Source organism: Electrophorus electricus, chromosome 16 (genome assembly GCF_013358815.1).
Source record: "Electrophorus electricus isolate fEleEle1 chromosome 16, fEleEle1.pri, whole genome shotgun sequence".
NCBI classification, from domain to species: domain Eukaryota; kingdom Metazoa; phylum Chordata; class Actinopteri; order Gymnotiformes; family Gymnotidae; genus Electrophorus; species Electrophorus electricus.
In genome coordinates this window covers 8,551,376-8,574,486 of record NC_049550.1, presented here as the reverse complement: position 1 = coordinate 8,574,486, position 23,111 = coordinate 8,551,376, and the positions used below count along the sequence as shown (strand labels likewise).

The window sequence follows — 23,111 nt, the reverse complement described above, 5'->3', positions numbered from 1 at the left end:
TATACATTGTTTTAACTGCGAGTTTTCGAGAAAACCCACAAACATCGTGGTCGAGAACGTCTGTTGCGTTATTGAACCACAGGGTGGCGAAAGAAGCCCAAGGATTTGCGCTTTATCGGTAGCTGAGCGCCAGGAGACCACGTAAGTCGCCAACGTGCTGTTTGTTGTTGTTTTAAGGAGCGACTCTGGTTATCGTCTGTTTTATTTCACATGTAATCGGATGTGATCAAATCTTTGAATCGTAAAAAAAACACGGGGAAACCGAACACACTGGAGCTCGGCATCGTATTTCTAAATAAAGGCTGAGATTTCTGGTCCTGTATCATGTAGCTGACCTCGGTAATGATCTATTACACGTCGGAGCTGTTTGAATAACAGATCTTTGGGGTAGAATAGCGTCTTTTATGGGCAGGCTGGATATGGGGATATAGGATGTAGCTATCACAAGACGGCCTAAATGATTTTTGACGTTTTTTTCCGGAGCACACATACGATGCTATTGCTGCACAGCCATCACCTAACGCATATGGAGTGCTGCGCACCATAATGTGCCGATTAATATGAGCAACTGACTCCGCAGTATGTGTGGACCTGCCCGTGTATGTGTGTGTGTGTGTGTGTGTCCCTACGCTGCAGCCCTCAGCAGATCGCGCACGCAGTGACTTCGCTAAGCCGCGCGCGCGCACCCACGCGCAGACTCTGCACGGTCGCGCGTGCGTGAGCGCGCGCCCGCCCGCCCGCCCGCATGTGGATGCGTGTCTGCGTCTGCGCCTCCTCATCCTCCCTTCCGCTCTCCCTCTCCTTCCCGCCAGCGGCACCGACAGCAGCAGCAGCAGTAGCAGCAGCAGACACGGCCTCCTCTCTCCCCGCTCTGGAAGCAGCCGTCCCTGGGCAGCGCGTGTGCCTACTGCTCCTGCTCCTGCTCCTCGCCATGATCCTGTGGGTGAAGATGAGCGAGATGGTGCTGGAGGAGCTCCTGAGGAGGCTCGCCGCTGTCACACACTGCATCGGTAGGAGGAGCTGCAGTATGTGTATGTGTATGTGTGTGTGTGTGTGTGTGTGAGGGAGAGAGAGATACTGTGTGTTTAGATTACTTCACAAAATCAGCAGCGTTGCAAAACAACATGGCTGCAACTGTGACCCTGGGCTGCTCATACACTTCGGACGCTCCCACGGGTGCGTGCTCTGTCGTATTTAGCCGTTAAACCTGCCACTTTTTGCAGTGTCATGTTCCTGCTGAATAAGATGAATAAGATGCTCCGGTTACCTCCGCCTCTCTGCTCCCCGGCCGTCTCGGAGGTGGCAGACCCGCCTGACCTGTGCCCCACAGCAGATGGGTAGAGAAATGACGCGTCTCTCAGAGTCCACGCCTTCCACCGGTTCGTAGCCAGTGACAGTCGGCTCGAGACCGAAGGTTCTGTTCCCCCCCCTTATTCTGAGGAGGTCATTGAGCTCTGCTGGCCCGTGGAACATCTTCCTGGCTATCAGGAATGTTTGGTTAAGTTTTGATGTTTCGAGGGATGTTCGTTCATTATGCGAACAGGCTCACACAGCGGTGCGCCGCCAGTAGGAGGCCAGTGTTCAGTAGTTCAGTGGTTCAGTATGTGCTCTAATCTCTCTGCGTACACACCTACCCGTCGTGTAGTCCGCACGCACGTGGGCACACGTGCGGAAGTGGCGCATGTGAGCTACGGGAGGAGGAGGAGGGCATGATCTGGGTGGAAATGTTTATTCCCCGGTCCTCCTCGACGCGGTGACGCGTCCCTGTTACGAAACAAAAAAAGTGGACGAGCTCCTCTCGCAACATCGCGCTGAGAGCCCCGCCGTCACGCTGACAGTGATATAGTAGAAACAATATTAACTCACCAGGTTAATGCTAGTCAGGGGAACACTCTTTATAACATTAACGCTATTTTAACAGCAGCATTGTGACTGATGCATACACTCTCTCTCTCTCTCTCTCTCTCTCTCTCTCTCTCTCTCTCTCTCTCTCTCTCTCTCTCTCTCTTTCTCTTTCCCTCTCACCGTGCACTAGTAAACCCCCCCCCCCCCCCCCGCAGAGCTCCCTGCTCCTTGATTGACCAGATACTGTTGCTGCAGTAACAAGATTGCAGTGTTGCCATGCCTCAGTTACCCTCCTCCCCAGAATGCCCCGTACAGGCGTTCCGCCTCTTTGACTCGGAAGGAAGCCACGGCTCGGAAAAAGCGGCCGGGGGGACGTGGCGACGGAGAAGGGGAAGAGCTACCCATTCAGGAGGGCTGGGGCTTTGGTGCTGTCTTGCATGTCTCTCTCTCTCTCTCTCACTCGCTCGCTCGCTCTCTCACAGTGTTTCTCTGTATGCGGACTGTGGTTGTTTTTCTCCGTAGTGTTCTATCTCGTATAAACAATTCTGTAAACTCGTACGTGACCGTGAGCTTCTCTGTGTTGCTTATTCTGAAACATAATGGCATCACATTGCGACCATGACAGGGACGAGAGTTGCTCTTTGTTAATTCATGAATGATTCCATGTGGAAAGGAAGCTATAAAATAAGGCCACATGCCTCATCATATGCAATGACATCATCTCAGATATGCATATGCTAATGTATGGATCTGTGTGCACGGGCATTTGTGCATGTGGTTGAAAATGAATGTTTTATTAATGTTTTACTAGAAACATCTAGTACATGTCCATACACAGTCAGACATACTTGCACTGGTACATACTCATACACACGCATAGATACACGCATCATTCCCGTAATGCCACATTATTTGTGTCTGTTCATATGTTTTATACCCCCTTTATAGTTGGACACAGGGAGAAGTTACAAATAAAAGATAGAAAGAAATAATAAATGTTTAAAAGTCCTCCAGTGGGGGCTGGCCAAAATAAGAAAAAGCGAATGTTTTATAACAGCCAAGTAATGTTGAAGAATATACGAGTTATTTCTAGCTTAATCACCCTGCCTGTGTGCACTCTTTTACAAGTTTAAAATCTTATTTGAACATCACACTGATGTCAGTGTTGGTGAGGAAGGGATGGCAAGATATCTCTCTCTCTCTCACTCTCTCTCTCTCTCTCTCACTCTCTCTCTCTCTCACTCTCTCTCTCTCACTCTCTCTCTCTCTCTCTCTCACTCTCTCTCACTCTCTCTCTCACTCTCACTCTCTCTCTCACTCTCTCTCTCTTTCTCTCTCTCTCTCTCTCTCTCTCTCTCTCACTCTCTCTCTCTCTCTCTCTCTCTCTCTCTCTCTCTCTCTCTTTGTGGTTCACTCAAACACATTAGGTCACCTGTGTCTGCTGCTCTAACTTTCGGAAACAGTTGAATTCTATTTTTGTTCTACTTTAGCTCTGGTTTTCTTTGATAGTGTTTGTTACCAAGCTCCACATGATGAGAGCCTTAGCACACGAGGAGTGGGCCAGAAGAGTGCCGTTAATTCTGAGTGCCCCTTGGACTCCAAGTGCCAGTGTGTGAACGCCCTCAGAGCCCAGTACCTGTGTATGTGTGTGTGAACATCCTCTGGCTCTGTGTGTGTGTGTGTGTGTGTGTGTGTGTGTGTGTGTGTGTGTGTGTGTGTGTGTGTGTGATTGTCACCATGGTTTCATCCCACGTACTTTCTCTCTTCCTGGGTTCATAGTTTACAAAGAAAGTTTGTCTGTTTTGTCCTCTAAGTGGCGCATTAGAGCACTGAAGATTAGTGGTGTGTGTGTGTGTGTGTGTGTGTGTGTGTGTGTGTGTGTGTGTGTGTGTGTGTGACGCTCAGCGCCTGTTCAGTTGCTAGCTCTGGTATAATTAGCCGAGCAGATGGGGATTTACGCTAAAACTGCAAATCACCCACCCCTCTCTCTCCCTCTCCTCGTCGAGCGAGGGTGTGTGTGTGCATGTGACGCAGTGTGAGAACCGGGACAAAACGGCAGCGAGGCGACACGTCTCGCCTCATTCTAGCTGCCGTCCTGCAGGAGGAGCGGGGCGATACTCTGTCCTCCCCGCTCCCAAACCGCCTCGTTCTGGCCGCGTGCCCTTAAACCGCTCTACCCCGCCGCGGGGCTTCTGCGGGACGGCCGGCGGGACGCGCATGGCCCTGCGGGAGGTGCTGCGTGAGGGGCAGGAGGCGTGGCAGTGGGTGACGGCCAGGGTCTCTCAGCTCCTGCACGGCCTGGCGGAGGCGCTGTTGCAGGGAGGAGGAGGAGCAGCGCACGAGGGTTCCTGGAGACAGGGGAATGGTGAGGGCACGTGATGTGTGTGTGTGTGGATCAGGACAGAAGGACTGAGTGCACTTGGCTATGAGTAGAAGAGGACGAGTAGACGTGTGAGGGGGTGAGGGAGTGTTTTGTGTCCTTGGAGGATGTGCTGGAGGGCAGAGAGAGAGACATACTGCCCCTGCTGACCAGTGCTGGCTGGAGGAATATGTCACTCCGTGTGTGTGTGTGTGTGTGTGAGAGAGAGAGTGATTTCCTGCAAGGATGCATCTCTGGTTGTTGAGGTTCTGTATGGCGTTGAGCCAAGTGTATTGGTTCCCCTACGTGCAGTCACAGCTAATGACACACACCTTCCTGTGAGCTATTTCTCTCTCTCTCTCTCTCTCTCTCTCTCTCTCTCACACACACAGCAAAAATTCTGGACTGAATAAGTGTGCATCACTTGACACAGCACAGCAAGTAGTCTCAGCACTAACGGACACAAACACACACACACACTTAGCAGAGGAGCTGAATAAGCGAGTTTATTATTACAGTGAATTGTCAGGGTCATGTGTTGAACAAACACACACACACACAGACGGACAGGAAACACTTTCAGAGCAGTGAGATTGAAGCAGACAGCAGTATCGCTAGTATTAGCAGCAATCGGGACAGATGTCAGAGGTCCTTCTTCAACTGCGTGAGTTACTTTAAATCTGTCCATAAGCCTCCTCCCAATCCTGTGTGTGTGTGTGTGTACATTGATGCCAAGTTGTTTGAGTTTCTGGGCGTCTGTACAAGCCTTTTTCGCACGCCGCTAGCAGGCTTGCGGTTCCACTGAGTCAAGTGCATGTCGAGTCCTGTCCCAGGATTTGCTTGGAGTGCTGCGCACAAAAGGACCTTTGCTTGTTTTCTAAAGCCACCCAGCGCTGCACTTTTATACGTAACGCTCCGCTAATTCCCGAAAAGGTGTCGCAGACCGAGCCGTTTTGGCGGTCCGTAGCGCGCCGGTCTGACCGGGACCCGACACCTGTTCGCCTTTCTGTTGGAAACGGTTCAAACGCCAAGGGAGCCGCTAGCTAAACGACGCCAGCCGACGCAGCTGACCTGGCTCTGGGGCAGGCGCAGCGCTCCCATAGGTGACCTCTGGGTTCTCGACTGATGGAGGGAAGCGTCACATAACCTCCCAGACCTCAGGCACAGAGGAATGATGCAAAGGTGATAGCGATACTCGTAAGACATCGCCAAAGCTTATTTACACATCGCATATGTCAATAACTGAAACTGTTGGCCAACTGTGTAGATGGAAATTCTGCGCTGTGTGTGTGTAGTTTGGAGGTGTCCTGTTGTAATGACTTGTTACTTGCTGGGGTTCTGACTGATGTCTCATGTAAATCTGATACATACATACATACATACATACATACATACACACACACACACACACACACACACACACAGACCTCAAGCAAAGGTGACTTAATATTACACACTCCAGACAATGCAAATTTATCTAGGTCTTGCATTTTTGATACTCATCGTCTGATTAATGTGTATCTTCACTGTTATGATGATTTTTGATTTTTTTAAAACTTGAGTAACTCAATTGAGTTGAGTAAAAATTGAGTTACCAAGGCTTTCCATCAGAAAAACAACCCGAGTTATATTGTCTTGTTGTCAGTTGGGATGGTCATTGCTTTTGCAAGGAGCGAATGACAGATGTTGTGAAGTTAAGGTGTGTGTGTGTGTGTGTGTGTGTGTGTGTGTGTGTGTGTGTGTCTCCCTCCTTGTGTTTTGCCTCCATTGTGGGAGTGCCCTTTGTTTTGTGACTGTTTAATCTCACCTGTGCACAGACTGGGCAGGGCCACGAATCCCAGTGCGAAGCCACAGGTCAGGCTGCTCAAACCTTCGCTGTGTGTGTATGTGGGTGTGTCCACGCGCGCGCATGCCCGTGTGGGTGTGGGAGAGAGGGGGAGGAGGTGAGACACAGTACACAAGAGAAAGAACTGCAGAAGAAAGGAGCGTGAGAGAGAAAGAGAGGCAGGCAAATGCAGAAGATGAGAAGGAGAGCATGAGGGAGAGATGGAGATGGAGAGAGACGCCCGTGAACAGGTGACGCACAGAGGGATGCTGCGCCAGGGCTGTCTGGTGTGTCTCCAGCCCATCGTGGAAGGAGGAGGATTTGTGAAGATCCCTCTGGAAGAGGTGCAGAGCTTCTACAGGTTCAGCATTGCCTGTGACTGGCTACAGCGTGAGTTTGGGGGTGTTGTTTTAAAACAGTCTTAGTCTGAATGTGTCTGGCGCTTTTTCTCAGACTTTCTGGCGAGTTGGGACAGTCAAGTTATTCACTGTGTTGTGGCTGTGGTGGTAAAAAAAAAAAAGTTACAGGCTAAAATGTTTTGGTTCTTTCTGATTTCAGTACAGTGCTATACTGGGAGTCTTTGGTCCTTTCTGGTTCAGTACAATGCTATACTGGGAGTCTTTGGTCCTTTCTGGTTCAGTACAATGCTATACTGGGAGTCTTTGGTCCTTTCTGGTTCAGTACAGTGCTATACTGGGAGTCTGGTCGTTTCTGGTTCAGTATAGTGCTATATTGGGAGTCTGGTCCTTTCTGATTTCAGTACAGTGCTATACTGGGAGTCTTTGGTTCTTTCTGGTTCAGTACAATGCTATACTGGGAGTCTTTGGTCCTTTCTGGTTCAGTACAATGCTATACTGGGAGTCTTTGGTCCTTTCTGGTTCAGTACAATGCTATACTGGGAGTCTTTGGTCCTTTCTGGTTCAGTACAATGCTATACTGGGAGTCTTTGGTCCTTTCTGGTTCAGTACAATGCTATACTGGGAGTCTTTGGTCCTTTCTGGTTCAGTACAGTGCTATACTGGGAGTCTGGTCCTTTCTGATTTCAGTACAGTGCTATACTGGGAGTCTTTGGTTCTTTCTGATTTCAGTACAGTGCTATATTGGGAGTATTTGCTCCTTTCTGGTTCAGTACAATGCTATACTGGGAGTCTGGTCGTTTCTGGTTCAGTACAGTGCTATACTGGGAGTCTTTGGTCCTTTCTGGTTCAGTACAGTGCTATACTCCGGAGTTTTTGTCTTGTAGGATCTCAGCTGGCAAAAGTAGCCCAATAAGCCACTAAGTGGTATTTGCTAACCAACCGACGGTCACATGGGATCTCCCCAGGCTCTGTGCGAGGAGAGCCAACCTAGAACACAAACACGTTTCATAATTATTAGCTAGTGGCGTCTCTTCAACCAAGGCTTCAGGCATAACAGCTCCGCGCTAGAGCCTGCGGTTTTCCGCAAAGTAACTCATTAGCCGCGCGCGTGTTGGAGCGAGGGTGTGTTTGGGGTTTTGTTTTGCAGGGTTCAGAGTTGTTTGTCTTTTGCATATTGCCCCTCACCCCACACCCACCACCCACTTCTGGACTAAAAATGCACTACAGCAGCGTCGGCAAAGCCCTTCTCTGGGAGCCTTGGCTCACCATGGGCCAGAGGAGGACACAGCATGTCATTATTCGCCCATGGCAGAGCTGCAGTGCATCACTGGAGATGTGGGACAGGTGGCGTGAGCTCCAGCGCCAATGGGCACCTTAAACCGCTAAACACCAAGTCACCCTGAATTAGCATAAAGGGGCGTCCGCGCGTGGCGCCGCGATCCTGATCTACAGTGTTTGTGGCAATTAGCACGGACACTTTCTTTGCGTGCCCCTGCACACAGGCAGCGATGAGCCCGTTAAGTTGAAGCGCTGTGAGGTTTGCGTCTCTGCTCGATGCTCTTGGTGTTTCCTTTTGTTTAAACGTGATGCCTCCTTGGTTTTCAATTGTCGAGCCAGGTGAAACTGTTACGCAGACGTTCAGGTCCCGACTGCCTGTGGGAAAGACGATGATGTGTCATGTCCTAAGTAACAGGTCTCTGTGGAAGTACAGTGCCCATGAGGGAGATCTACACAGAGTACAAGTCAAGATGTTAGTCATACGGGTGTACTACGAACATGGTGTAAATGACAGATTACACCGCACGTGCGGTTTTTGGTAGTTTGTAACTCATGGTAGTTTGGTAGTTTGAGATCTTTTCTGACACGCACCAAATGTCACTGTTTTTCTACAGCCCAGGCCAAAATGTAACGGTGCACAGATGCAACTACCGCCTTTGCTGACGGGCAGCATGTGGATATTTGGATCGCCGTCATCACGCAAACATCTGCAGGCACTTGAAGTGTCCTCGATTTTAGTCCAATATCACGTTACTTAGGCACTGTGGTCAGAGACACGGGGGCAGGTCATGTGTCGTGGTGGTGACTGCATCTTGACCGTGCGGTCAGCGTTCCTGCAGCTGTCCAGTGTGTTGAACATTTGAGTATTTGAGTACATCGTGTTGCTGGAAGAATGTCAGCGTGCGACATGGAGAGCTGGTGTGCTGGACACCTTTGATCCACTGTGCGGTTTCGCCACTTCCGACACGGATGCCGTTGGGATCAGGTGGCTTTTAAACACTTTGTTTGAGAGATCTGTGCCTGATAGGAAGTGTGAATGTATGTTTGCCAAGGCTTTTATTTGTGGATATCACTGACTGATGTAGCATGACAAACTCTGACTAGCATGAGTTGTCTCTCTATTTGCCTGTATCTCTCTCTCTCTCTGTACATAACGGAGGTGTATTCTGTCTAATAGCTGCCATCTTCACTGCACAATCACTTCAGACGGGTCTTCTGAACTCGAGTGGGTTAGGTGTGTTAGGTTTCATTCACAGACTATGCTGTCAATGTCGTCGCAAGTATACAGGTAAGTATTAAAAGGGCAGTTAAGTCATGTGACACAAATATCTGTATATGAAATAAATATAACAGCTATCAACTGATACACGTGAGCTGTTGTTGACCCACAGCAAACGTTGCTTTTTTTTAAAAAAAAAAAAATTTATATCGTCTCCTTATCACGCTGCTTCTGTTTGCACTTGCAACAGTAGAATTTCCCTGTAGACACTCTCTCACTTGCTCACTGTAACCAGGATGTGTGAAGATAACTGTTTGTTCTGATCTGAAGTCAGTCTCATGGCTCCTTTTCAAAACGGTCAAGCTTGGCGTAAACTGATCCTTGATCAGCCAGTGCGATTTATCCCAACCTCTTCTCAACATCCTGATGTTGTGTGACCAGTCCCTGTTTCAGTATGCTATACGGACACGGCATTGTCCTTGCTCTAGTCCCGGCGCTTTCCTGCCGCCTTTCCGTCACGGATCGGTCGGAAATTCGTGATTCCAGACGATTTCTTCCCCATTCTGCATCTTTTAAACGTTCATGGCATCCGTTACAGCTGTGATCTCAGGAAAACGCAAACGCATTCTTCACCCGATGGTCCACGCTTCCACTGTGTTTCAGCCGCAGTCGCACCGGAAGAAAGTTGGAGGCGTTCTCCTGGTGCAGTCTCAGCTGACGTGTAGCACATCAGGGCCAGTTTAGGAACTGGAGAATCCCTGAAGTGTCCAACACACCCTGGACTGCTCGGATTGCTGGGGAAGCGGAGGAGTAAAGTGACGGTCAACAGAACCTCCGAAACGTAGCCGATCGCGAGGCGCACGACACTGACCGTCGCCGGCACAAGCCGACGCACTCCTGTTTACTAATGCTTCACTGTTTTTTGGGGGGTTTTTTTGGAAATGACTAACTATATTTGTGTTTGTTTGCATGTGTATGTGCGAGAGAGAGAGGGAGGGAGAGAGAGAAGGAATATGGAAGGATAGAGTTGGGAGAGGACAGGAAGAGAGGAAGCACAACTGGCTGCTCTGGAGTAAACATCCTGTGATGCTGTTCGGAGGCTATATGTCGGAATCTCTGGCCTTGTTTTTTGTAAGAAATCGGAATAATTATAGATTTTGTCTTACTACATTTCCTGCAATTTCATATTATTTGGCTTAATTCGATGCAGTTTTGCTTGTAGCGACCTTCCCATAGGGGTCATTTTGTGGTTTTGTTTGTTGTTTTGTGTTTGAGACATGTTGTCATGGCTGCGGTAGACAGTGTCCCATTGCGTTGTCCGACGGTTTTCCTGGGACAACAGTAGGGTTTCACTTTGGTTGTTGTCCCGCAGGTGGTTGGTCCCCCCCCCCCCCCCCCCCCCCACCCCCCAAATGAGCTGTTTTCCTGTTTAAAAGAGATCCAGAAGGCAAATCAACAGGGTGTGTGTGTGTGTGTTTGTCTGTGTCTGACTGTCTCTCTCAGATCAAAATTCATGCAAATCCAAATTCTCTTCTGTCCCCTTTCCTCTGGAGATTTGCTGGATTCATGTGTAGTTTTTGCTGTGCGTAGTTTTCACTGCAATTGCGAGTCTCGTACGCAGACAGACCAGAGACCGTTCCTCTCTCTCCACGTGGCGCGGACATTTGAGAGACAGGTCGAACGCCTACATGCGTTCGGCTGCGCGGTACCCTCCAACCTGGTCATTTTATAGTGCCACCCAAGATGTCCAAAAAAGCTCGGCCTCTCTTGGACACGCCTGACGCTTGATCCTGCCCCATCAGCATTTTGGACCGATCACGCGCTTAGGAGTATTGCCACGGCTCCAGAATTTCCCCAAAACGCCAATGGTTCCCTGTAAACAAGTCTCCGTCTGAAGTACACGGTCCTGTGGTACCAGAGGAAGCCGTCTGCGATAGATAAGCCTTACTTGCTGACCTGGAACCAGTTTTGATGTTTTCAGTGTGATGGGGAACTGGTTGAAGCGTTAGTTGGGGCCCTGTTCCTGGACCAGTACCAAAGGGGCATCCTGCTATAGCCTAGCAGGAAACTGTCTATTATAAATGACCGTTTCCTCTTTTGAAGAGTCAGGCGCCTCTTGGACTCTGATCATATGACGATGGACATGGGTTACCTCTCCCAGAGAACCCTTGGTCACTTCTGATTTCCAAAGCCTTCTGCGATCTTCACAAATGAAAGTGACCTTCTGAAAGTGACCTTCCTATATCTGGTTGTTCTTTCTGTTTCTGGATGCCTGCTTCTTCAATTTTTCAGGACACTGTTTCTAGTGGGTTTTCCCAGGCCTTCCCTCGCTAGTGTTGCACTGGACTCCTCTTCAACATCGCTGTAAACATGTTAGTGCTGTAGATGCAGAACTAAAGAGCAACTGGGGACCACCTTCATTTCCCTGTGTGTGGACCTACGTACTGTGTTCTTGTTCCTTAAATAAATATGCAAAGCACCGATAAAATGGCGGAAAGGTAAGGGATTTTAAGATAAAAGATTACACCCGTTTAAGATAAAAGCTCACACCCTTTTTTAAACTCCTAAGGAATCGAAAGTCAAGTCCCTTGGTTCTGCTCTTTGGTGTCCATTCCAAGTAAACTCATGTTTCGTGACACCTTTTTGCTAAACAAACACACATTCATTGGATTTACTCCTCAGTTTTCATTTGAGTTAACATTATAATCGTGTGTCTATCTGCTGTACTTCCTTTTTAGTTTCCGCTTGTTCTGTTTTGGGTAGAAAAGGCCTAAATAGAGGTTAAGGTCCCCTGTACTCTGGTAAAGGGGGGCTGTCTGATCACGAATGTGCTTGTGGTTGTCCGTGACTGAACGCTAACGGCACGATCACTCCTGCGACGCCAAGCAGACCAGCTCCAGTGGACCCTCGTCATTTATTACCAGCGTCGGAGGAGTAACTCAGGTCTGGCACTGTAACTGCGCTTTTGCGAGTTGCATGTCACGTTTTGGCATTTGTGGGTTACAGATCTGTGTTATCATGCTGTCGTCTTTTTGCCCGCGCTTGGTGATTCCCGTTACCTGATCGGAAACCAGTTTTGTCGCGGGTTGTTTTTTGTTTTGTTTTGTTTTTTTTAATAGGTGAGGTTGAGATTCGGAGAGATGAAACTGGTCCTAGGTCAGTGTGAGTGGGCAGTGGCTGAAGGAGAGCCATACTGGAACTAAACACCACAATTAGTGGTGCAAAAAAAAAACAGCGATGCAGAGATTATCCTCAGGGGGACTGTGTGTGTGTGTGTGTGCGTGTGTGCGTGTGCGTGCGCGCGTGCGTGTTTTTCTATGCATATATGTGAGAGTGAGCTCAGCCTAATTTGTTGAAAATGTCAGCTTGTTTTTCGGTCCTTCATTAAAAAGGCAGCCTCACCTTTAATTAAGGTCAGTATGGTAAAAGTGCACTTTTGTATCTGCAACATTAGACCTTTTCAGTCAGAAAAAGACCCAGTGAAGAACCCAGCGCAGAAATCCAGAGCCCCCGCGTGGAGAGACTTTGGGAGATGCGATGGTTCCTACCTGGTTCACGCTAACACACAGCTTCCTTCCAGCTCCCCATTAAGATCTTGCGTCCTGAATTAAAGTACAAGTCGACCTCTTTATTCATATTGTTCCCACCAGACAAAAACACTGAGCATGAGACTGCAGTGCTCTCCAAGGCTCCGCTACATGCGAAGCAGGTACGCTGCAGTCAGAGAGGTCACTGATCAATCGGTTCAGCTCCGTAGCGCTTCTGAGAGCTGGGGAGATGATGTGGAGTTGGATTTAAGGGATTGAGATTTAAGGGCTGAATGAATGATTATTTTATTTGAATTTTTTTTGCATTTTGATTTGTCTGGTGGCCTTGGTGAAAATCTGGGTATTAATGTGAGACAACGAAACTCTCACTTGTTATTAATTACTGGCTGAAATGGTGATGGGTTGTTGGACTTCCCCATCGGCACTCCCACCACTCTCTGGTTTCCTCCTGAATATGTTTCCCACTGATACCATGCGGCTGTAATCCATACAGTGCCCTCAGGACTAGCAGAGGAGCGTACATGTATGCACTTGGATAATGCTGTTGATGTAGGAGAGCAAAGGAATACTGTTTGTGTGTGCGTGCGTGTGTGCGCGCGTGTGCGTGGGTCTTTGTCTTTATTTGGTTGATCCCAGCTTCTCTAAAGTTTTTTGGTGTCACTTGTGTCTGTGGTGGTACAGGGTATTTTGGGTGTGGTGTAAGTGTAGAATGAGGTGTGTGTGTGTGTGTGTGTGTGTGTGTGTGTGTGTGATATGACCCTTGTCTCGCATTACTACTACGGTAGTTGCCCTTTCACCTCAGGCTCAAGAGTACTGAGATGAAAGACTCGCTCCCTCACATGGACACACACACACACACACACACACACAATAGAAAATACAATGAACTCACAATTTACCAGACAACAGCAGTGTAGCAGGTGCCTAGTGGTTCACTCAAGATCCATTCCTTCATTCTCCAAGATTCCCCCCATATTGCTTATCTCGATTAACTGACATTCCTTCATTTTCCAAGATGCCCCTCCCATGTACTGCTGCTCTAGGTTGATTGATATTGCCTCAATCTTAAAATTCCTCATTCTATATACTGCTAATCTAGATTAACTGACACTAAATTACTTTAAGTGTCTCGAACCTAAAAGTGATGCTAATGCTTAAAGTCTGCGAATGCTTAAAGGCAAAATCCCCCTCATACATGGTTTTAGACTCAAGAACTGCCAAGTTTAGAGATTGAAGTGACATAAGTGCAGCGCAGTAGGAAACATCACAAGCCCTGGTGAACTGCTGTAGGTTGGTGAGACCATTAGGCAGCGGGTTATTTGCCTGTCTCCTATCTTCAAGATCTCCAACATGCAAAATAGCGCATTGACTCAGTGCTTTTATAGACCAACAAACTCCTCCTCCTTTACGAGAAGACTGCTTTGTTTCAGGCAGGTGTTAAATCTTTGCACACCGACAAACAGATGGGGAGATACAAAATGAACACATCTCTCCATCCCAGGTGTGTTATCACCCTCATGGTCTCATAGACCCTCATGGACCTCTAGTGGCGGGTTCTGCATTGTCTGATCGCTCAAAGATTTCAGGGTGTCAGGGTTTGGGTTTCGTGTTCATCTTTGGTTGCAGGTATGCTACAAGCACTACAGGCCTTCCCAGTGCAGGTGACAGACAATGGATGTGCTGAGTTTGTTCAAAGCCTTGGCGTAGCAGATGACTTCATGTTTGTTTCGTTTGGTGATTCAGGATTTAACTGGTGACCTAGGACCTCTAATGTAATTTGTACTAAAAAAAAACCTTTTGTGAAAAACAAACGAACAAACAAACAACAATAATAATAATCACTAGCATCAAAGGTTTTCACAGAGATATAAAGCTTTTTATTTGACTGTATCATACTGTAGCCTCCAGCAACAAACGTGTGTGTGTGTGTGTGTGTGTGTGTGTGTGTGTGTGTGTGTGTGAGTCTGTCTTTCCCAGGCTCTGTGAATACAGGGTTGCAGGGCCATTCATAGTGGTCTTGTGGAATGTGAGGGGATCTCCCTGACACTATAAGAACGCCTCTGTTCTAGAAGCTTCTTTGTGTGTGTGCGTGCGTGAGAGTGAGAGAGTGTGTGTATTTGGTGGGGATACTTGAATGGGCCCCTGGAGCTCTGTGGCCCCCTGCAGCCTGTTTCTCCTCTCAGCTTTCTGAGAGGGGTGTATGTGTGGTCACTGGCAGGGACAGGAACAGCCAGTATCTGCTAGGTATGCCAACAAGACACGATTCTACTTGTTGGCTTGACAAGCTCATAAAAACCGGCAGTTCTAGAGGGGTTTCTTTCTTTTTGTATGAACTAGCAAAAGCATACACGACATATAACCATTTTGTTGACAGAATTTTAACATAAGCCTTCTTTTAAGTAAATAAGTGAACTCCCTATTGCTTACCCATGTCAGGAAGGTTCTGGAAAGTTTGCTTAGAGTCACTCCTCACTCTTCGTTTTAGCTCTGTCATACTTCCCCCTTTTTCAAGTCATGTCCGCCTGACTATCTGTCTCTGGTGCGGAGTGTCAGTAGTTCCTCTGTGCTGAAGATGGCGCCATTACGCCTCCCCTTCTGACATGAGCTGTGTCCTGATTGGCTGTTTATTATTAGCTCAGCTGGATGGGAGGAGAGTGACATGCAAAAGACTTGGCATCATGCCACTCTCTGAAATCCTATAGGGTACTTTGGGGGGTGCAATTATGTGTGTGCGTGTGTGCGTGCGTGTGTGTGTGAGAGAGAGAGAGAGAGTTAAGAGTTTTTGTATGTTAAGAGCATAGACCTCACACATACACATTTGCCTTCAGGCATTCAGTACTTCCTACCACCCTTCTACCTGTGTGTGTGTGTGCACGCATACACACGTGAGTGTCTGTGATCATCTGAGCCACTGAAGCTGTAACCTGAAGCCAGCCAAGTCCGTCCATCTGGTTGTGTGTGTGTGTGTGTGTGTGTGCGAGCGAGACACCGTGGCGATGTATGAAACACGCGGATGGATCGCTCGTCTCCCTCTGTGCTGTCTATGATGGCCAGCTGTAGCTCCACGTGCAGGAGCCCCCGAGGAGTGTAAGTGACCCAGCGACGGCGCACTCAGAGCGGGATGGCTCTCAGCCGAGTGTCCCTGCTTTGCCAGGACATCACCAAGCTGTGGCTGCAGCTGAAAGTGATGACAGGTAGGAAGATGGCGTCCACAGCACCCTGCTGTCTGATCGCTTCCCAGACTACTGCTTTGGACTGCTGTGTGCAATGACTGCTGGGAATTTTTGATGTTGGCATGTGGTTGGTCAATTATAGTATAAGAATAATGGTCAGATTGGAAGGACGTGGCATTAAATGTTAAAAAGGGTTGTGTGTGTGTGTGTGTGTGTGTGTGTGTGTGGTGTTGGGGCAGGGGGTCATATTTTAATCATTTGTTTGTTATTGTGCTGAATGGTGTGTTTATTTATGTTTGATATTTTTTTCCTGACACACTCCTTTACGTGTATTATAACAGCTCATGTTTTGAGTATATTTTTCATTTTGGCATGTTTATTGAAGGACGTGACCACTCTAACTTATTTAACGTTGTATATCTTTTTAACTACAAAAAGGCCATTATTATCCAACGTTAAACTACTAGTATACCACTTGGACTCTTGCTGCAAGGTTTTTGTCTGGTCATTAGCTTTGCCTTCAGATCATGTGGTTAGCTCGGTTTACACGCGCTTGTTCTTTATTCTTTGGCCAGAGGTTGTTTACTTTTAAGTTTAACCCCATTTTTAAAGTAAACAAACTCCTCCCTCACTCTCGTTTGCTTGCGCGCTCTCTCTCTCGCTCTCTGCCTGTTGTTTTGAGATAGCCGGGTTGGTTGACGTTGGCGTGAGCCAGTGCCTGTTCCGCTTTTGACCGCATGGTCCCGCTTTGGCACCACGTGAGCGGTTTAAACTCCAACAGCCGCTCCGGGAGCTGACACCACCCATGGCACTTCTCTTCCACAGCTTTGCCATGCCGCCAAGCTGTCAGGCTTGGCTTGGCTCCTCCCTAGCTACATGGGGTTGCCATGGTTACAGAATGCTAGCAACACTGGAGGCGAGTGGAGGCCCATTGGTTGGATTTTGCATGCGTTAGCTTAGCAGCCGCAGGGCTTCTCGTAGCTGTGGTCATTAGGCAGGGCTTCGCCGCCTTTTAGGTTCAACCTGGAGTGGACTGAACATAGATGGAGCCTAAACAACTGAAGTTCCACCATGTAAATATGCAACCACATGAACGTATTTATGTCTGAATATTTTTGTTGTCCTGAGCAGTGATACTATGGGTAAGATCCAAAGAAATCACTTGGCACTGGGCTACATTGCTCTCTTACACACACACACACACACACACACACACACACACACACACACACACACCCAGAAAGGCCTTGCTCTAAATCCACAGTATTACTGACATAAGTTTTGTGTACAATTCAGCTTCACTACGTTAAATTGGGATAGAGAAGCCTACTTATACTAAAGTCATGCTACTATAGAAACCCAGATCCATCTGTTCTAGAGTCAACCTGCTGTAGAAACCCAGATCCATCTGTCCTGGATCCTGTTAACCAGTGTCAGAATCAGGTTAGGTGGTGTGCTGTGGCCTGGCGACCGAAAAATGACCCTCTCAGACCTTTTGAAATGGACACCTGCCCTTTGCGATTGTGAAACACCCCAGAGACCAGCCCATCCCACGTCCACGGCACATGCCCATGTGCCTCGTGGGTGTGTCCTCCCCTGAGGACCCATAGGTGCCGCTGGCATTCACCAGCAAATCTCCTGGTAAGGAATCATGGACATAGATGTGGTATGGTAAGAATGTACAGCAGTTTCCACACTTGTTTATACCCCACCTTCCTGTGTGTGTGTGCGCGCGCGCGCGTGCGTGTGTGTGTGTTGAGTGTGTGTGTGTGTATGTGCGTGCATGCGTGTGTGCGTGTCTGTGTATGTGTGTCTGTGTCTGTGTGTGTGTGTGTGTGTGTGTGTGTGTGTAAGTGGGTGGGTGGGTGGGTGGGTGGGTCCACAACATAACAGATGGATGCTTTATTATCCAGTGATAAAGTCGGGCTTCTCTCTCATGTTCTCAACATGAAACACTGTACACGCTCTTTATGCAGTGCGACGTATCATTTCAGTCGTGTTACAGAGATGTACACAGGTAATGGTAGGAGCTATGCCCAAGGTTGGTATTGTGTGGTGTATTTGCCCAGGGGGATGATCGAACCCCAAACCCCACAAGAGCAACAGTATTGTTACCCACTGCACTACACTGCTGGCATACACCCACACCTTCCTGACCTGACCATGTTTTACACACACACACACACACATACATACATACATACATACATACATGGCCCCTTAATGAACACCCAGCATGCTGAATGCTGAAGTGTGTGTGTGCGCACACATGACTAATCCTGACTTGTGTATATTCTGCATGTATGTGTACTTAACATATAGAAGATGTACACTGTGGAGAGCAAGCACACCTATGATTACTGGAGCTTTAATTGTGTGTAAATGGGTCACCCGACCTCTCCACCCTCTATACACACACACACACACACACACACATCTGTTTGTGTAGTCCAGACAAGCTGAGACACAACACAGCCACAGAGGTCTTTAATAACACCCTGACATGCATTTACCTGGACCACTTGTAGGAACCTGACCCAAATGATAAACTAGTACTCCAGGTGATATTCTTTACAATGGCTATGCGTTATTGTGTTATTTTCTAAAGTTGCACTTAGAACTGCACAAAGTGTCTTGCTGTCAGAGCCGGAATTTACCTATAAAGCCGTGCAAGACAATGCACGCGTTAGACGGTGCGAGAGTGAAAAGGCGCAAGCCTTGTTCTCCTGCGACAGAGAACGCGAGCTCAGAGGCGTGGACACTCCTCCACTCAGAAGTACTCGCGTGTCTTTTCACAATAAATGTATGCAAATTGTCTTAACAAGCGGTTCGGCCGGCGTTCTGGAACGATGTAAGAAGCTGAACGGTTGCGTCTGTCCTTCTGAGGTTCTCCCTGCAACCCGCACTCGTCCGAGTGTCGTATTAAAAATGGAGGCGACTGTAAACAACGGGCCCGCTTGCTGCTCGACGGCCGAGTGTCTGCACTAATCTGCCCCCGCCGCCGCTCGGAATGCCTGGCACTGCGTCCTGGAAGCCTGCGAAGGGTGCAGTGAACGACGACGTTTTGGCGCGGGCAGACGTGAGAGTGAGGGGCTTTTTGTCTGCCGCCGAGGCGCCGCTCCCATGTTGGGTACACAGTGCGGCGGGAGACACTGGCTGCGAACGAGCCGTGGAACTGCCTGGGATGAAGGCAAGCTCCTCTTCCTCTGGTTCTGCCATCCGCTGCGCGTGAGATTTGAGAGGCCCCGGGTCTGTTACAGGGCCCTGGTCATAATACTGAGATTAAGGGTTTTGTTTCTTGATGCTTTTGCTTAGGGGAACTTTTGGAACTATTTTTAAAAGGTCAGAGGAGCGGGTAAATGGACTTTTATTTCTGAGAAAGGCTGGTTGTTTATACAGCATCAATGGCTTTTAGTCTTTAACTAAGACCCTCTGGGCAGCTCAAGAAAGATTTCAGTCATTTCAGTATCTTGACTGTGTTCATTTAACCCAGGATCGGATTCTTGCCGCATTTAGTTTGACTTTCCTCCCGATATCTGATTCTAGATCAGCGCTGCTCTGTGACACCCCAGCACACACAGGCCTGGAGCTGCTAATCCTATTCTGGAACCTTCTGTTAACCTCAGCAGCTTTGCATTAGCGAGTGACTTATTAGTCTTGACTCTTGTCTGGATCTGTCGGTGAGGGTAGAGAGCACTGACCAGATCCATCGTGAGAGGGAAAAGACAACGAAACCGTTTTGAGATTAACGTAAGGGGCACTGTGGGTTTTTTTGTTTTGGTTTGGTTTTTTTACATAAACCGGAGAACTCTTTATTTTGGGATTCCTTCATTTGCCCCCCGTGACAGCGCATACTCGCGCTGTGATGTCGGCGGTTCCCGTGTCCGGCGCGGGCAACGAGCAGAACCGTGTCGCTTGTGCGCCGCGTGCTGTAGTTTCAGGTGGAATTTCATCGCGTGCCATGGCCACGCTGCTTCATATATGCTCCCGCGAGACCAGCGTGGCTTGCAGAGACAGGGTGCAGACGCGCAATAGAAGACACAAACCCTGCCGGCCCCCAGCGTGCCTCGGGTGATCATGGAAAGCCAACACCGTCCATCTGTCCATAACGCAATAATACGCGGCACCTCAAAAGAGCCGCGTGTCATAAGGACTGACATTTAGTAGCTACATACTTTCTGTAATGCCCTAATAAACAGGAGGTATGTACTTTACAATAAACCCAGTTGGTACATACTTAGCTACATACCACAACGCAACCCCCCCCAACACACACACACACACACACACCCCTTTCTGACTGATTCCATCTCTCCAGACACACTTGTCTTTTTTATTTGGAATGTTGTCTGAGCCTCTGTATCTTGATAGAGCAAAGAGGGCCATAACAACTGATGATAGATGCTGTTAAGTGTGTGCGTGTGTGCCCGCGAGTGAAATTTAGTGGTTTTGTATTAAAATGTTTGATCAAGTTTTCTTTGGATTTGTGCTTTTGGACATAAAACACTTAGCCTTCGGCCATTTTACTGAGTCAGGGGAGGGAGGGAGAGAGAGAGAGAGAGAGAGAGAGAGAGAGAGAGAGAGAGAGTGTGTGTGTGTTTCCCTTTGTTAGTCAGACTGCCAGGTGTGTAGTTAATGTCTGCTCTGTTCATTCTGCAGCTGTTTTCCATGCGCCACACAAGCTAACCTGATCTAATGTATGCAGATGATACACACACACACACACACACACACACACACACACGACTGGTTAGCTGGTCTTCTCTTTGTACTTCTGTTCACTTCTGAGCGTCTAGGGGTCTCATGAAAACATGCTTCAACAATACCTCCACACACACACACACACACACACTCACACACACACACACACTCACACACACACACACACACACACTCACACACTCACACACACACACACACACACACACACACACACACACACACAGCTCTGCACTGGCAGGCTACAGAGCTCTTTACTGTAATCTGTTCTTTTACTCTTGAGTCTTCCTCTTCATCTTTCACCGTCAATCCTTTCTCTCACTTCTTTTCTACCTGCCTCTTTCCCTCCATCCCTGTTTTCTCTTCACCTCTCTCTTCTCATCTTCCTAACCTTTCATACCTGTCAGACATTCTGAACCTTCTGATCCTTCCTTCAGTTTGATCTGTCCATCATATTTCTCTCTCTCTCTCGCTCTCTCTCTCTCCCCCCTCCTCTGGTGTCCCATTGTAATGTTTCGTTACATCCACTAAATAAGGATAACGCCCCTTATGGGACTATGGGCGAGTGGAGCTTTGTGTGGTTCAGTTTGGCTCATTGTACTTCGTACGTGAGTGTAAATGTAATTGCGGTAATGTGTCGTCGGGGGAAACTGGACACTGGAGGCAGAGGTGGAGATCTTTATAATAACAAAAAAAAGGAACAGACACGCTCAGCTTTTCAGCTCTGGGATGCTGGTAAAGGGAAGGTGTGCTCTCTTCATCTCTGGCCACCGTGTGGTCTTCCCCCCCGGCTGGTGATTATTCTGGGTGTTGTCTATGCTAATTTTTTATTTTCTCCTCCCCAGATGAAATCATGCAGCAGGACACCCGTCCGCTCTGCGCTGCCGACATTGGCCCCGACCTCAGGAAGAGGTTCGCCTTCCTGTCAGGTGAGCACCCCCCCGAGGTGAGAATATGAAACTCCTGAAAATTTTTCATATTCAAAAATCCAACCACACTTCGCAGGTCCCTCAGCACTGGTCCCAGATCAGAATTAAACTTAATTAAGCTTGCCTGGGAAAATGTAAGGGATGTAATGAGCACTGGAGCACCTTTCTGTGGTTTTATGGTGCTGCTGTACATACCGTTTTATGCTGACCTAAGAACAGTTATGTCTCTTCTCTAATAATGGGTCAGAATAGGACTTGGGTAAAGGGAACTGATCCCAGATCAGTCTAAATGTGGCATAAAGAAGTGCGAATTTTTCATGCGTGTTGCATACATCAGTCCTCTGCTGTGCATCCAGGCCTTGGTGACCCTGCGTGTCATTTCCGTTACTTCAGCGCTCTCGTACACGCGTGACGAGCTGAACTGCGCATCAGTCAGAGTGCTGGATGTGTCCTGCCGTGTGTCATGGCACAGATGTCGTGGGCTGTGGGTCAGAAACGCACAGTCAGCAGTTTTTTATTTTATTTTTAAGCCTGCAACTTGGCAGAATCTGTACCAAATGGAGCTGGAGTGCCACAACTCCACACACACACACACACACACACACACACACACACACACATACATTAGTATCAATCAGTCAGCATTTACTTCCTCTTTCTCACATACACCTTCACATATGAAGTGCACACACAGTGAGTTGGGCGTGTGGAGGAAATGTCATGTTGTTCTTGAGGCTCTGTACGAGCCAACTGCCAATCACACAGCCACACAAAGCCACACACTTTCTCGGACATCCGTTGCCAAGCATTGTTGCCATGCACATTGCCGTGGCAACCCTGAATAATTCAGGGGCATTCGCAGACAGACTCTGTGCAGGATAACCTAACCTGTGCATGTGTTTCTGCGCGCGTGCGCGTGCGTGTGTGTATCTGCTGTGAAGACCCTTTTTGATCACTGTGACTGTTTCTGGGTTGGAATTCTAGGTTGCCATAGTTTCATTCGTGGTGGTTGATGGTTTCGTTTAGTGCTTCAGGGCCTTTGGTCCATTTTGGGATCACTTATAATAAAGGGTTTCCATTTTGAAACTTTGAGCCAACTATGGCCAGCGTGGTCTGTGAGTTACTGACTCTGGATGTCGTCATTTTTGTGGTGTTTTGGTTCTTAGAAGGGGAGAGCAAGAGAGGGGCAGCGAGAGGCAGCGAGGGGCAGCGAGGGGCAGCGAGGGGCAGAGAGGGGCAGCGAGAGGCAGCGAGAGGCAGCGAGGGGCAGCGAGGGGCAGCGAGGGGCAGCGAGGGGCAGCGAGGGGCAGCGAGAGGCAGCGAGGGGCAGCGAGAGGCAGCGAGAGGCAGCGAGCGCTCTCTCAGCAGATGGACCATCGCTGAACTACTGATAACAAATAGGACAGTCATGTCATTTTCATGGAGAGAGGGAGAGAGAGGAATGGTGGCAGAGCGGTAGATGGAGAGAGAGTTAGTGTGTGTGTGTGTGTGTGTGTGTGTGTGTGTGTGTGTGTGTGTGTGTGTGTGTGTGTGTGTGCGGGTGCGTGTGCGTGTGCGGGTGCGTGTGCGTGTGCGTGTGCGGGTGCGGGTGCGTGTGCGGGTGCGGGTGCGGGTGCGTGTGCGTGTGCGTGTGCGTGTGCGTGTGCGTGTGCGTGTGCGTGTGCGTGTGCGTGGGTGTGTGTGTGTGTGTGTGTGTGTGTGTGTGTGTGGGTGTGGGTGTGGGTGTGGGTGTGGGTGTGTGTGCGGGTGCGGGTGCGTGTGCGGGTGCGGGTGCGGGTGCGGGTGCGTGTGCGTGTGCGTGTGTGTGGGTGTGCGTGGGCGTGGGCGTGTGTGTGTGTGTGTGTGTGTGTGTGGGTG

General features: G+C 48.7%; 1 protein-coding gene across 8 annotated transcripts in view; it reads left to right on the top strand.

The window, feature by feature from the left end:
- Positions 1 to 833: 833 nt before the first annotated feature.
- Positions 834 to 23,111, top strand: part of mcf2la (mcf.2 cell line derived transforming sequence-like a) — a 48,727-nt gene continuing 26,449 nt past the window's right edge. For 2 of the 8 annotated variants that reach the window (XM_035534853.1, XM_035534848.1), the window contains exons 1-2: positions 834 to 1,010; positions 21,171 to 21,254. In XM_035534853.1, coding sequence (XP_035390746.1) covers positions 932 to 1,010; positions 21,171 to 21,254 — 163 coding nt within the window. In that variant the 5' untranslated portion in view covers positions 834 to 931. Of the gene's footprint in view, positions 1,011 to 4,119; positions 4,211 to 4,791; positions 4,869 to 11,057; positions 11,384 to 15,539; positions 15,628 to 21,170; positions 21,255 to 23,111 lie in introns of those variants that run through there. The other 6 variants (XM_035534850.1, XM_035534847.1, XM_035534854.1 and 3 more) reach the window with 5 other exon arrangements.